We start from the raw sequence: 16,645 nt of genomic DNA, 5'->3' as shown, positions 1-16,645 counted from the left end.
TATAGTTTCCTAATTTTAAATTATTCGATGTACAATTGAAAAAATAATAATAGTGTTAACTTATAGCGTACATAACAAAAGCGTAAATTTATATATAATATATATATATATATATATATATATATATATATATATATGTAGAGAACTGAGAAAATACTTAAATCACAGGTACCTATTATCAGGTTGCTGCAACTTTTCACCGTTATTTTAGAAAAGAATATACTGCTCTTTTAAAGAGGCCTAATGAATTGCAAAACAAATCTGCGTCCATACATCTGTTCTTCTGTTTAATTTTCTTGTTTTTGACATTGTGTTAATTTTATTCTAATTTATTTTGCTTTATTTTTTAGTCGTTGAGTTCTATTTTTATTTGGTATTGTTATTATTTTTGTATTTTATCTATGGGCATGTAGTCTGAAATAAATAATAAATATATATTATTACATATTTGGGTATTATTCATTTTTAATTTCTCATGTTTAAAGCGGGTCGTTATTGTTCTAAAAAGTGTGCACAAAATGATCCGTTTCTGCTCTAGAGCACTGTACTTTCTAAGTACGTTTTTGGTATTTTTTTTACGATAAGTAAGTAAAATACATCTGCATTTAATAGAACACGGCTATGTATAAACTGCGGTAGTACTTGAGGGTACTTTTATAAAAAAAAGGTAAAAATATCGTTATTTATGGAATGGAGAGGTAATTATTAGAATGGAAATTGTACAACATATCTATTTAAAACTAAATTTCAATTGCTTATCGTAATAAAATGAAAAAATCGTACTTGTAAAGTAAAATGCTCTAGTGCTGAAACGTACGTATCAGTTTCTGCACACTTTTTAGGACAATAATGACCCACTTTCAGAGCATGAGAAATGAAAAATAATTTTAACCACACCAACTGTTAAAGGCCCTCTTGATTGTTCAAAAACTAATGAGAAAGTTGCATTTTATCCACATGTGGGCAAAGTAATCAGATACAAATTTTGAATCGTTTCCTTATGTTAGCTGGTATAATTTACTTTTAAATGATGACTTTGGATGATAAATATTGAATTACGTTCATTTGGATTTGATTCGGTTTGTTTTTTTGGTATTTTTCATAGTTATTATTTTCCTTGCTTGTTTTAAATCGACACGAGTTGCGAATTACCTATTCGCACATGTATCTTACAACGTTTTACAGTACATATGGCCATTTAAATGTTCGGCACAGTAACCTAATATGCTAATTTTCGCACTAGTGCGGTAAAGTAGCACCATATGTAGGTACTGAAAATAATTATTGTTAACATAGGTATATTTGAGCCAGCTTGATTTACTTATAAATGCGAAAGTAAATCTGTATCTTTGTCAGTTACCTCTTAAACTGCAGAACCGATTTAGATGAAATTTGGTTTGAAGATGACATCACGGAAATCATTCAACGCCGACTAAGTCGCGGGTAGAAGTCTAGAAGTATACCTATATTTATAGCAGTTTGGTACCTTAATTTTGGCTTGCGTATCTCAAAAGGAAACTACAAAAGTCAGAAGGCCCTCTATAAAAACTACCAGACTCTGACCTTTAAAATGATTCAACGGACTTCAATGTTGCCAGGTCAGGCATTTTATAAGTAGTGGCTATAAATAGAGACGTGGTAACCGTAACGGTCGAAACACACCTGCGAGCATGTAATTATATTAGGTTTTGTATGGAGAACTTTAACGAAATTCGATTTCATACAATGAATTTTTCATACATTTTGGGTGGTATGGTTTTCCGCCGGGGTAGAAGTGCTTATCTAGAGAACATGTTTTTTTAGAGCAATAGGACCGTGTGTCCGTATCACTAACCCGTTCTTTGATAATTTGGTAAGTATAATGGAAATTGTTCAAACGCGAACGAGCTAACCATGCTCGTTCGCGTCTTTCCTATACCTTAATAATAAAAACGCCAATACCTAATGCTAATATTAATTTATATAAATTATTATTTTACAATGCATCCTTACAATAGGTACTTTGAGACTCAAATCAGAATGTGATGTAGTATGTACACGATCGCTAACTTTTATTGTATAGGTATAGGGAGTGTGCATAAACTGTAGGAGGCAGCACAGGAGCCGTCATATTTTTGGCGCGAGGCGTAAATGTGATGTTTATTGTTCCGATGTAGCCCACAAGATGGCAGAACCTACTATGCACAAGAAAACACGTGACGTGTAAATGTACATGCTTATAGTTCCGATTCAGGCCACAAGATGGCAGACCCTCCAACGCGCACGGTCCCTATAGCCTTCTAAAGTGAAATATTGAAAGTCATTATATAATTATACAGTAAAAGGAACCTCACCTACTATGAAATAAATTGAAAATAAAATACTCAATCCAATATAACAATTGCCATTTTACTTACCAAATTGTCAAAGACCAGGTAAGTGATACTGGTAAAGACTGTTACTCCATCTAACGTCCCTAACAATCTGAAGGCCCACCGCGAGCCACGTTCGACGTGTTGCCTCTATGTCGCACTTGTAAATTCGTACGTAAGTGTGCCAGGGAGGCAACACGTCGAACGTGGTTCGCGATAGATCCTCTGAACTTTACCTTAATCCGTGATGAGAGATCGAAAAAAAGTTGTGAAAAAAAGTGTTTGGTCAATTGGCAGATGAAGTGCAATCGAGGTCAAAGATATGTATTGTATGTTTAGACTTTCGCATCTTACTCTTTTGTAATGAGGCTTAATGTTTCATCGCGTGTTTGACGTCGACTGTACAACATTATGTATCTATTGAACGACTCACACACAAAGACACACGCACGCACACAGACACACACACGCATTTTTCTTGCTATACGTTCTCTGAAGATCCGAATATTATCACATACACATGTGTTCTATTCTACAAATAAAATAAATGTATTGTATATTCAAATACATAGACAAATACACAAAATAGAAAATCAAGAGCACCCTAAATCGGCGAGCGTGTATGAGGAATGTTATGAAAGTGAAGGAAACGAAAGAGGTATGTCAGAGGGCCTACCGCGAACCACGTTCGACGTGTTGCCTCTCTGTCGCTCTTGTAAATTTGTACGTACGCGTGACAGAGAGGCAACACGTCGAACGTGGTTCGCGGTAGGCCCTCAGGATCGTAGCAAATGGTAATCCGTGATATCTGCCTACCCGTCCAGGAAATAGGCGTGATTATATGTATGTATAGAAAATAAGATACTTACTCTTGCCAGTCCTTAAACTTAATTATCTCTGGTAATACCTAAGTCTAGTCTTTTAAAGAAGCGAAACTTTCATCTTTAGGTGAAAGCGTAGGTACCTATCTATAATTATATGAGAGTTATTCTGATAATCTCTTGTCCAATGTTTTATAGCTATTGAAATCAATTTTAATACCGATATACTAGGTTATTATGCGTTCTCTCTGGTATTGCAAGAAACGATTATGCGTCGGTTAACTACCGCGTATAAGAGGTATAACTTCAAGTATTAATGTGAGATTTGTGAGATTTTATTTCGAACAAAGTACTCGTAATGCACGAAACCTGAAATTTCTTACAATTCTTTCACGTAATCGCAACGCTGCTTTGTGACTTTGGGGTTGGCTCGTTGGGTGGACGACATTCGGAAGATTGCGGGTCACTTCTGGATGCGATTAGCTCAGGACCGGGGCAAGTGGCGTACTGGAAGAGAGGCCTATGCTCAGCAGTGGGCGATAAAGGGCTGATATGATGATGCTTTGTGACTTCGTTTTTTAGACAGAAAATTGCTGAAACACGCATATTATACTGATATTACTTAGGGGCTCCATTAATCACGTCATACTAAGGGGGAGAGGGTCTAAGGAAATATCACGTAATTTTTTTTCTTAATAATAAATTTTTTATATCGAAACACTGGGACTCCGTCTTTTTGAATAACCATCCTTTATGATGACGGTTACTAACATTTATGGCACAAATTCGCACATTTACCCAAGTCTTCGGTAGTATAGTGGTAAGTATCCCCGCCTGTCACGCGGGAGACCGGGGTTCGATTCCCCGCCGGAGAGACTCTTTTTGGTTTTTTTTTTCATTTTTGTAGGTTTTTTTTGGATTCTACATAGATTCAAATAAATTAATCTTATTGTTATTATTTATTTGATTCCGCTACCTAAAGGCTGTCTGGAATAGATCGCTTTGTAGCGATAAGACCACCTGTTGTTTACCTCTTCTTTATGTGTTGTATTATTTGTATTGTTTCTGTATTGTAATGTGTATAAAGAGTATTTGTATTGTGTAGTAATCTTAAGTACGAGGTACTATTTAGCATTTTTTTAACTCTACAAAACAATTTCTGTAATTTTTTTTCTATAGGAAGCGTGCATGAACTGTAGGCGGCAGCACAGGAGCCGTCACATTTTTGGCGCGAGGCGTAAATGTGATGTTTTTTGTTCCGATGTAGCCCACAAGATGGCAGAACCTACTATGCACAAGAAAACACGTGACGTGTACATGTGCATGTTTATGGTTCCGATTCAGGCCACAAGATGGCAGACCCTCCAACGCGCACGGTCCCTATAATCTAATAAAATCAGCAGGATTGAACCATACAGAATAACTGTTTCCGTGTAGGATGTTTTGTAAAAGAAAAAATCTCGATGTAGTTGTAGATGTCAATACTTACAAAGAAAATTTGAAAGAGGTGGATTGTCAAAGAAACCTTTGTAGCCACAGTCAATTTACTGCATTCTTCGACCCTTGATTAAAACTTTTAGAACGCCATTTGACTATGATCCTTATTCTTTCACTGATGTGTTAAATATAATTAAATATTGCTAAATATCAAAAAGTGGCGCCATCTAATAGAGCATAGGCCAAAGGATATGGCGCCATCGCTCGAAACGATCGAAAGATGGCAGTAAATTTACTGTGACTACAAAGTTTACTTTGACAATCCACCCCTATTTCAAATTCTCTTTGCTACTTCGTACGTCAATATACGTTAAATACCGTAGTGCCATCTAGTGACAACCATGGATATTTTTGGGGTAAGTATTTCATTCAAGCCCGAATGCGACAAGGACCACTTCGTTTTTTGGCTGACATCTCCAAATAAAACACACTTTTAAGAAGAAATCTTTATTTCATTTCAAGATTACCTAATCAACTCTTCGATATGGTTTTCTTAATAAAACTAGAAGCGAATGATAGTACTGAACCAAATCCGTTAGAGCACATGAGAATATGCTAAAACGGGACATTCCGTATCGTAATATCTGGCAGACATGTGCTACAGAATATGCCATATGAGCTGAGCAATTAGACACCTTAAACACAGAGAAAGGTCTGTTTTCTATACTCTGTAACTTTGCATATTTAAATAATAACCGGCCAAGAGCATGTCGGGCCACGCTCAGTGTAGGGTTCCGTAGTTACTCTTCCGTCACAATAAGCTAAACTGGAGCTTAAAGTATAGTAAATTGTTAACCAAGGGATGAAACGGTACCTTTCACCCGAGTTAAACAAATAGGCAAATTTGCATAATCAGTACCTAATTAAAGTAAGTCTTTTTACTATGAAGGGAAAACTTTTTGCGATAACTCAAAAACAGCTAAACTGATCATGTCCGCTATAGTTTTCATTTAATGTCTTTCTTAAGCTCTACTTCCACGATTTTTTTCATATTTTTTGGACCTATGGTTCAAAAGTTAGAGGGGGGGGGACACATTTTTTTTTTCTTCCGGAGCGATTATCTCCGAATATATTCACTTTATCAAAAAATGTTTCTTGAAAACCCCTATTAGTTTTGAAAGACCTTTCCAACGATACCCCACACTCTAGGGTTGAAGCGAAAAAAAAAATTCAACCCCACTTTACGTGTAGGGGAGGTACCCTAAAAAAAATTAAATTTTTATATTTTATTGTACGACTTTGTCGGCTTTATTGATTTATATATCCATGCCAAATTTCAGCTTTCTAGCACTAACAACCACGGAGCAAAGCCTCGGACAGACAGACAGACAGACAGACAGACAGACAGACAGACAGACAGACGGACATGGCGAAACTATAAGGGTTCCGTTTTATGCCATTTGGCTACGGAACCCTAAAAATGAACAAAATCTACCCTCAAATGGCTCCATAAGCCAGTTGAGGGTAGATGAAAACATTACATGATCAAATAACGTATGTTAAAGTCAGGTCGTTCAGTCACAGATCCAGGCGGTTTTGTATTTGGAGATACATATTAAAGATACAGAGTATAATTCCGTAGCTATGGTAGCAAAAGTTGATCTAGGAGTTAACTCATACGAAAATATAAAAGTAACTAATGTGTACATTTATAAACTTCTGTTACCTAAAGGTTGTGTGGAAAAGATCGCTTTTTAGCGATAAGACCGCCTGTTGTTTACCTTTACTGGTATTTCTGTTTTCTTTTAATAAGATGTGCAATAACGAGTATATTGTTATGTATTTCGGAAAAATAATTTTGATATGGATGACATATTCTGTCCCAACATGTCCAGCAATGGGATCCGTTTATAATATAACACAAAAGTGCCATGTTTAGAGTACATATTTTTCCTAAACAGTCCCATGATGACATTTAAAATAACAGCTATTGTACATATGCTATTAAAAAGTACCGGTTTCGTTGTGGTTAGTTATAAGTTACACAAAAATATACAAACAGTTAAAACCACGAATAAATACGTTTTTAAAAAAAATCAGTTCTTTTTTTGTGACAAGATTAAGTAATGGGGCCACACACTCTGATATAATAATTGTCTAAATAACTTTTTATCATATGAACAGATGAGCGTGGGGCCGCCATAATGGATATTTCAAACGCGGAGAGATTTACACGAAAATAAAACTTGAGTATAATTAAAATGTAATAATATAAATAAAGAGACGAAACTAAACAAAGATATGGAAGGAATAAAGTCACTAAAAAAAGTACGAATAAAATAAATATCACATTTAATACAGCTAAAATACATCGCGACTCTCTGCAATGAAATATCCTCAAATATTTGTCTATTAAAATTTGACTTAACATTCTAAAAATAGTCATAGAAGATATTGAATTTCCAATGAATATTAATTATAAGGATTTTAATTAACAATTTAATGTTCGGTTTCGTACAGATGATAATTTTGATGGGGGAAGACAATTTTATGTATGTAATGTGTGTATGTCTGTTTCAGACCTTGTCATAGCAGTAGTGTTTAAGAATAAGTCACTATAGGGCCCGTGCGCGTCGAAGGGTCCGCCATCTTGTGGTCTGAATCGGAAACATAAACTGTACATGTACATTGACACTTCAAGTTCAAAGTTTGGGTCCTTTTTTCCCCCACCATAAACTCTGCACGTAGTCAAAATAATTTTTATTTTATTATAACAAAAATACTGAAATGATTCTAGGGCGACCATGTACTGAGATTAAATATGGAGTCGCGCGGCTAAAATACAGTAGTAGAAACGGTACCAATGTAAAATACTACAAAATGTCAACATTCAATTGGAATTCCCTATGTCAGTGATCGGAAACTCTAGGGGCCTATCAACAATGACATATCACTCAAAAACCTTAACACTACCTACGTTACCTCCAAAAAAAACATTACATTAGCTAAAAATGTATATACTTATTTAAATTTAACTATTTAAATAAATCTTAAAAAACAAGATTTTATCGTACAGTCTCAATACCATTAAAATTTAGTTATCGAATAGTGAAACTTAAAAAAAAAACAGGTATATATAAATTATCATTGTTCACGAATAAAACAATAGTATAACTAGATATTAGTCTAAGGTTATCCTTATATACTCCTTATCGGGATAATGGCTTAAGATATACGTCGAACAACTGAAATACAAAAAACGTTTTGCAAAGTATAATATGGCAGTGGTACTTAACAATAACCCGATGTAAAATAATAAGCGTATCACACCTAATTGATAAAATAAATTCAACCGAGAGCACGACAAAGGTTATATGTTACGAACGAAAACATAATGCCTATCCTAGTTTATAAGAATATAGGTAGAATATTTAAAAATATACCTATGAAATATTAAAACTATGTACTTTTAGTGTTTTTCGGCTAGAAACACATACAGTTATTGGAATAATATTATTTTCTTTCTGATGAAAGTTTACTTGTGAATTGCATTGGTTTTGAAATCAAACTATACGACGAACGAAAGTATACGAGGTGTAACAAAAATGAGCCCCGTCATTCGGTATTCGGATTAGGAAAAAGTAAAAGAAAACCTTTTTTGACGCTAAAAATTTTAGACCTTTGCATGGAAATTTTTAGCTTTGGTTAGCTGACTTGGACGACCTTGTCCATAGAAAAAAAAATTTTCGTGACAAAACAATTTTTTCTCCTACTTTTTCCTAAACAAAACCCGATACCGATTATGCCCTTAAACGGATCCCACTAATTTTGTTGCACCTTCAATAACGTCAAGACAAATCAAATCGTCAGGTGAATACCAAAACTAACTAATTACGAAAAAATTTAACAAATAATGTTAATGTTAATTACAAAAAAAAAAAACAAATATCAACCTTGTTGTACTACGGTTCACTATGGCTTTCAACTCGTTGGTCACCTGACGAAATGTTTTTACAAAAATATTAAACATCTAAACGGTAACGCTGAAAGTGTATTTTCAAGCCATGCTAACATTGCAACTTGTAATACATAGCATAGGCGCATGGCACACTGCAACGATTCGCGCGTACGTTCCGACGTGCGAGCGGGATGTCGCTATAATACGCGTATAGAGTTGTCTCGCTCAGACATCTGAGCGACGTGCGAATCGGATGCACTGTGCGCCTTACTCATATTTTTTCTTCATATGTCTCTTGCCGAAAACTGAAGATTTTTCTTTTTAGCTGTGGCGTTATAGAGTAACGCTTATTAGTCAGACCAAACTAAGTTGGCAGCGTTTTTGATAGATAGACGTTTAAAATAACACTTGCACTGTCTGGGCTGTCAATATCGCTGCCAACATTATCTTGGTCCGACTCTAGATCATCAATGTGACTTCCATTTACTTTTTTTTTTATAAAAATACATTACTCTGGACTCGTTATTGGCCCACTTCGTTTTTGGATGGCTTTTGCCCTATAACGGAAATTTATAAAAAAATAATTTACCAAGGAGTCATTCGGAAATATGATACAAAAGATGGCAGTAGTGTTCAGTCAACACAACGGGGTTTAACAAAATACTGTACATATTAAGAAAAATACTGGATATAAAACATTGGTGGGTCATTTTATTTAAAGTTATAAAATTGGACCGAGCTAAGTTGGCGGCGATTTACATTGCTCAGACTGTGCAAGTGTTACTTAAACGTCATTATTTCATAGAAGTTTGACGTTTAAAATAACACCTGCACAGTCTGGGCTATCAAAATCGGTGCCAACTGTAGCTCGGTCTAACTCTACACTACAATTTTTTTTAAGTTTTGGGAATTTTTATGCAATTTCTACTCAATATTTATAGCTGTTTCGATCCTAATAAGAAAAAAATACCGTCCTGAAATTTCCATGCATTTTCGCTTCTTCTTTTCCGTTCTCGTCACACTATGAAAACCGGACTGCGAGTCGGACTCGCTCACCGAGAGTTCCGTACAAATTTAACTTATTTTTAATTTATTATTTTTTACAAATGTGTATTTTTTAGATTTTTCCCTGACCCTGTAGTGTAAGACGATATTACTTGCCAAATTTCATAGTTCTAGGTCAACAGTAAGTACCCTATAAATCTTGATTCCCTTGAGAGTGTCGAAATATACGTTTTTTTTTTGTGGTAAAATCTTTTTTTACATTAACTTAGAAGTTCGATTTTTTCACAGCTTAAAGGGACTGTAGACCTGAGTATTTGGTTACAATTTCAACTCGACAGCTCCACGCGTTCCCGAGATAAAGACAGACAGACAGAAAGACGGACGGATGGACAACAAAGTGATCCTATAAGGGTTCCGTTTTTTTTTTCTTTCAAGGTACGGAACCCTAAAAATGGTAACAGAATGGAAATTACAATCTCGATCACTTTTTTTCTCCTAGGATCAAAAAAGCTTGTGATTCTAAGTATAAATAACATGAAAATTACCAAATCTAAAAGTGTAATATACAACTTAAAATGGCCCTGGTATAACTGTTACATTAGACATTTATATTATTGCAGTTCAATGTACTAATAGTTTAGAAATTTCGATGTTTTATGTAAGACGACTAGTTCAAAATGCAAGTCCTAGACTAAAACATTTACCCCCTTATTCAACATTTATCACCGTTTGTCCCTTTCCATCATACCATCATACCAATACGTCGGAAAGGGACAAACGATGATCAGCGGCATCGTAACTTTAGTACACGTTTATGAATAAGGGGGTTAATATCAAGAACCCGAATCTCTAATTTCAAAATTTGAATCTTACATCATTTAAATAAAGTCCAATTCACAAAATCAGATCATACTCAATCACATTCAATCTTAGCTTGTAGAGACCAGCTTGTAATCTTAGCTTACCTCCCTGCTTTGTCCATACAAAAATGAGCTTACCTTTTCCTTACATGCTACTATTCGACTACAGGGAATTATCATTTTACAAAAAGTTTATCAATATCATGCTATCTCGATTCAAAGTACTGTATCTTTAGGCATTTAAATAAAAGTAAATAAAATCTACCCTCAAATGGCTCCTGAAGCCAGTTGAGGGTAAATGATAACATTACATGATCAAATAATGTAGGTTAAAGTCAGGCCGTTCAGTGACAGATCCATTTTGTATTTGGTTGGTTAACCAATAAATGTTATAACTACCCGTAAATGTACAAATTGTTTGTTTATTTTTATTCAAACACCTAAAGTTTATACAGAGTATAGGAAATTATTTATTTGGGATGCATGATGTTGATGAAAATACGAAAAGCAACAATTATAACTGATCGATGGACCTTACGTATTTGAAACAAGGTTTAATTTTCAACTAACAGTTTGGACGATAGGACAGGACATTACAGTTATTTTAACCACCTAAGGAGTACAAAATGGAACCTTTAGTGTCGGAAATAGAGTTGATTTTCTTTTGTTTGAAAACTGAACGACCAAAAACAAATGCAACAAATTTCATCGAACTGATAATGTACTATATACAGAGCTAAGAACGTGAGCGAATATTTGAGAAGATGCTGCTCACTTTATTCAGTAGTAACTGTAATGCTGACATTTCACGTGGCGTTGCGTGTTCGTATTTGCTGTACTTGGCCCAACCCACCATGTGAGCAGGATTTATTCGTCTACATTTGCTCCAATAAGCCAACACGCGTATCAAAGGACGCAAATCAAGTATATATTTGCGAACACAGTCTACACATGGTTCGTAGTAAGTTCAAACGTATTCCCGCATTTCTGTTGGCTCCCCAAGTGTGGATGTCACATTTTTGTTGTTCGGACTTCATACGAATATTTAGACACGGCGAATATGCTACGCGAACACACAACGCTATGTGCATTACACATTTAACTCATCAAAGATAGACTGTATGTCAATGCAGTAAGGTTCATGGTCAGCTAACTGTGTTGACAATGCATCATAGTATCATTCTTAGTGAAACTACATCAACATCCAATGTTTCTGAACTTCATACTTTGAATGTCTAAGATCATATTCAACCTTTTATCTTAGTCCTAAGATCATATTCAACCTTTTATCTTAGTCCTAAGATCATATTCAACCTTTTATCTTAGTCCTAAGATCATATTCAACCTTTTATCTTAGTCCTAAGATCATATTCAACCTTTTATCTTAGTCCTAAGATCATATTCAACCTTTTATCTTAGTCCTAAGAGTGAATTTCACATTGACAGTGCTTAGTGTCATTCGTAAAATTTAATTTTCAAATATCTCGTGTGGATTGAATGATAATCGGATAACCGATTTAGATTTCACGTAATTATGACGTTACAGATTGACGGACTTTAATGGGTTACGTGAAGGTCCAACAAATATTCTCCGCGCCCTAATTCTGTATTCTTTATATTGTTTTCAGTATTAAGGTGTGCAATAAAGAATATTTGTATTGTATAGTATCTATAGGTATTTAAAAAAAGGTAAACAAACAATTTGTACATTTTCGGGTAGTTTTAATATTTATTGGTTAACCAACCAAATACAAAACCGCCTGGATCTGTTACTGAACGACCTGACTTTAAACCTACATTATTTGATCATGTAATGTTTTCATCTACCCTCAACTGCCTTAAGGAGCCATTTGAGGGTAGATTTTGTTTACCTTTTTTTAAATACCTAAAGATACAGACTATACACAGTTTTCATCAATACAACGTCCTGAACCAACTGGGCGTGGTGTGTGGGCTGCACGAACGAAGCATCCTATCCATCAAGTCCGCAACAAAATTCCTTTGTACCTTAACGTAATTCATTAAGGATCGTTATATTATAAACCGCACCTAATTCCGAATATTCCGTTATATCTACACACTTTTCATTATTAAAGTCCCGAGCCGACTGGGCGTAAACTACGTCAGTTCCGAGGCGGGAGTCGGACGATGGAGACCGAGAAGAGTCCTTGCCTTGCTGAGATAGTAAAGCACACGTGAATTAGTAAAGCGTCCCGAACCTCCGGGGCCGGCGTCAGTCGCGGGGCGCGGGCTGCACGAAGGAGGCGGGGAAGAGGCCGGAGCGGCCGGTGCGCTGCAGCGTGCCCTTGTACCAGCCGTCGCCGCGCTTGCGCGACACCAGCACGATGTCGTCCACCTTCAGCTCCAGCTCGTACTCCGAGTTCGGCGGGTACGGGACTATGCAGCGAAATCTGGAATTGGAATGTTTTGTTGGGCGTCCTAGTTCAGAATGATGTAGCTATTATTATTAACACTTTATTTTATTTATTTATTTAGAAACCAAACGGTCACATAAACATATCAAAAATTCAATACAAAAGATGTACCACTACAAAAAGAGCTGGAGGTTCATAATTATTAATTATGTTAACTTAACTAAATATTAGACATGTGTAAGTAATGCTCGTAATATCACAAATGAGATATCTCTCGAACGAGTAATATGGCATTACGTATCACCCCGAGAAACCAACCATTACTTCAAACATCACTCATTACGCGAGCGCGAACGACCGGCCGAAGCGCGCGTAATGAATTCAATTCGATATAGATTCAATAGATTGACGCGCCGATATGAATGATCAGTTCAAGTCTATAGACAGTGCGCGTAATGTATAATGCCACTTGTGATAGTGTAATGTTTGTTTGCCAAGCCATCATTACTTTGTTATCTCGTTCGCACTCCGACTCAGTGCTCGCTCGCTCTCGCTCTGCGATGCTTTCGGCTATCTTCGGAACATTTCGGATCGGTCTGCTCGCCCGATCGCGGTTGCGTTTAAGTTGTCGCAAATTTCACTAATATTATTAGGATTATGATTTTCTGCATCTGTAATAGATTTGAAACTGTAATGCGTCAGCATAGAGCTTATAATGAAATATAATTTTTCTTCATAATACGAGAAGGATGCGGCCAAATCAAGTAATTTGTTTGAGAATTTGAATTTGACGAAAACAAAACGTTTTTTTATTGTTGTTGTGAAATGTTTGGTTCACTTTGGCGGCAAGTACGAGTAAAATTACTTGTTTATCGTTTATTTAATTGTGAATTAGTGCGTACCGAGACTGAGTGTAGAAATTCGATTTGTGTATATAGACTGTTTGAACTAAATTATAAATATAGTTAAACTAAATTGTAAAAGGTGTAAATAATAGTTATTCGTTATGACATAAGATTCTGTTAATGTGTTAGTGTTGGTGATTATTGATTAATCACTTTTTTGTCGGACTATTGGTGATTTTCTCCCTATTTAAATAAAAATGGCTTCAAAACGAAAGTTTAGTCCTCTTTGGAACCACTTTACGGAGACAGAACCAAAGCGGGCAAAATGTACGCATTGTTATAAAATACTCGCCATATCGGCAAGCTCCATAGGCAGCTTGAGTCGCCATATGAATACTATTCACCCAACTATCAACATAAAAGCTCCTAGACATGAACCCATGAATTTGGATACAGATGCGCCAGCTGGCCCAGCTTCTGCTGCTTTTTGTAGGGTTGCGGAGGTCGATGAGAGCACTGCTACTGGTGATAGTTTAGCCAACCAGGGCAGCCAGCACCAGCAAGACCAGCAACAAGTTACCCATCCAGCATCATCTCGCAACTTAATGACAGTCCCAGTTTCGGCGAGAAATAATAATAGGAATAGCAGACCTACCCCGCATACAATGGCTGACTACGTACGAAAACCACTACCCTTAAAAAAAATGCAGGAGCTCGACGAACAACTCGTTAAAATGATAGCGAAAGGTTATCATGCTTTGCGTATGGTTGACGAAGTCGAGTTCCGAAAGTTTGTGGAAATGTTAAATCCAGGCTACACATTACCCACTAGGAAAACTTTATCAGAAAGCCTACTACCAAAGGTATATGGCAAAATGGTGGAAGCCGCTAGAGAACAACTGTCAAAGGCTAAGGCGATATGCGTCACCACCGATGCTTGGACTTCAACGAATGCTGATGGTTATATTGCTATCACCGCACATTTTATAAATGAAGACACAGACCAAATATGCACTGTAATGATAGGCTGTATTGAATACCAGGAGCGACACACTGCAGCCAATCTACAGGATTTTTTTACTGAAAAATTTCGGGAATGGGATATTGACGGCTACGTCGGCGTCATAGTCAGTGATAATGCCGCTAACATGCTAGCTGCAATTCGTCTTGGAAACTGGTCAAGTATTCCGTGTTTTGCCCATACTTTAAATTTGGTGATGCAAGCAAGCCTCGATTCGATAACAGACACCGTGACAAGAGTAAAAGCTGTGGTTCAATATTTCAACCGCAGTGCTCCTGGAGCGAGAAAATTGAAAGAGCTTCAAGAGACCATGGGTATCGAATCTCTTAAGCTTAAACAAGACGTAGCGACAAGGTGGAATTCCACCTACGACATGATACACAGAATGTCAAGAATGAGAGAAGCGATCACTTTCGCACTAGCTTTAATGCGACCGGACTTATCTCTGGATCATACAGACTGGGATGTAATAACAAAAGCTCTCCCCATACTTCATATTTTTTATGAAGTTACCATGGAAGTCTGTGGGGAGAACTATGTTTCGGCTTCATTGTATATTGTGTACAACAAACTTATCCAACAAAAACTGGAAGCATATCAAAATGACGCACCATTTTTGTCACCAATTACCAACTTACTGGATAAGTTAAGATCCCAAATGCGTCAACGATTCATGGACGTGGAATCGAACACATTGCTCTGTGAAGCAACCATCTTGGACCCAAGATTCAAAAAATTTGGCTTCATCGACATTCTGAAATATGATAGTGCTGCAAGTGCCCTGAGATTAAAGATTGGCGCAGTAACTCTTCCCGCGGAAGAAGCTGGAACGTCTGCGCCTATTAATGCGGCACCTCAAACAAGTAACCATTATAACCAAAACATCAGCCGTCGTATGGGTTCAACTCTGTGGGATACATGGGACACGGACATGTCGAGCCAAACTCCGCAAAACCCGGTTGCGGCAGGAATAGTAGAGTTTGATAAATATGTCCAAGAGCCAATTGTGAGAAGACACGAAAATCCTTTAAAATGGTGGAAAGAACGCCGAAACGTATACCCCCATTTATATACATTCATGGTAAAAAGACTAAATATCACGGCCACTTCCGTTCCTTGTGAACGAGTATTTTCAAAAGCTGGTTTGACGCTAAACCAGAGAAGGACCCGATTAACAACAAAAAAATTGTCTCAACTTGTATTTATAAGCTCCAATTAAGCATCGTCTCGTCTAAGAACATATATAAAAAATATAAAAAATACAAAAAAATTAGTTTAGAAAAAAAAAAGTGTATATAAGGTATATAAAAAATGTATATAACACTGATGTACAAAAAGATCACTGTACATATAATGTAAATTGTAGAAAAAAAAACATGTAAATAATGTATTATATAAATCAAGTTGATTTCTAAATACGCCAAACTTCGCATTTAGTTTACGTATATATATATACGTATATTCTACTTTTTATCATTCAAAACAATTATCGAAGTTTGCCAGTCCTAAGCCTGGAGTTCCATTCTATTTTGGTAAAGTATGAAGGGAAATCAATTTGAATATAGGTATATCTACCTGCGAAACTTACATACATTACATACCTGTATCATTGTCATATCAATTATATTTAAATAATAATAAATGATGCATATTTTATTTTATGATTTAAAAGAATTAACAATAAATCTTTCACATAGCAGTGACAAAACGCAACGCGTAATAAATAGATCGATCGCCGATACGAGACGCACTAGAGTCATAAGAGTCCTGTAGATGCGCTGCGTAATGTAGGTGATAGCTGTAATGTGGCCATCACGCGCGCGCCCGAGCGCTGTTCACGTTCGGGTCATGTTTCGGCGTTTCGAGTGATGAGTGATGTGATATCTCAGTGTAATATTACGTTTTCGAAAAAGTGATGTGTCATCACATTACTTTTTGAAGCACTGTTTCGCGCATGTCTACTAAATATAGT

The 16,645-nt window shown here is 36.2% G+C and overlaps 3 protein-coding genes and 1 non-coding gene across 4 annotated transcripts in view; 3 read left to right on the top strand and 1 right to left on the bottom strand.

Moving 5' to 3' along the window:
* LOC133525318 (uncharacterized) overlaps positions 1-6,814 on the top strand; it is a 28,254-nt gene extending 21,440 nt beyond the window's left edge. Inside the window, exon 3 of the mRNA XM_061861606.1 lies at positions 6,794-6,814. Coding sequence (XP_061717590.1) covers positions 6,794-6,814 — 21 coding nt within the window. The remainder of the gene's footprint in view (positions 1-6,793) is intronic.
* Positions 3,976-4,047, top strand: Trnad-guc (transfer RNA aspartic acid (anticodon GUC)). The gene has a single exon. It is a non-coding gene; the product is annotated as a tRNA-Asp (tRNA).
* The window catches only part of LOC133525317 (E3 ubiquitin-protein ligase SH3RF1), a 75,808-nt gene continuing 64,263 nt past the window's right edge, over positions 5,101-16,645 (bottom strand). Inside the window, exon 21 of the mRNA XM_061861605.1 lies at positions 5,101-12,843. Coding sequence (XP_061717589.1) covers positions 12,666-12,843 — 178 coding nt within the window. The 3' untranslated portion in view covers positions 5,101-12,665. The remainder of the gene's footprint in view (positions 12,844-16,645) is intronic.
* LOC133524738 (E3 SUMO-protein ligase ZBED1-like) lies at positions 13,039-16,636 on the top strand. The gene has a single exon (XM_061860888.1). It carries the CDS (start codon positions 13,910-13,912, stop codon positions 15,890-15,892), a length of 1,983 nt encoding a protein of 660 aa, XP_061716872.1. The 5' UTR covers positions 13,039-13,909; the 3' UTR covers positions 15,893-16,636.

This window comes from Cydia pomonella, chromosome 14 (assembly GCF_033807575.1).
Source record: "Cydia pomonella isolate Wapato2018A chromosome 14, ilCydPomo1, whole genome shotgun sequence".
NCBI lineage: Eukaryota > Metazoa > Arthropoda > Insecta > Lepidoptera > Tortricidae > Cydia > Cydia pomonella.
This window is presented reverse-complemented; position numbering and strand designations above follow the sequence as displayed.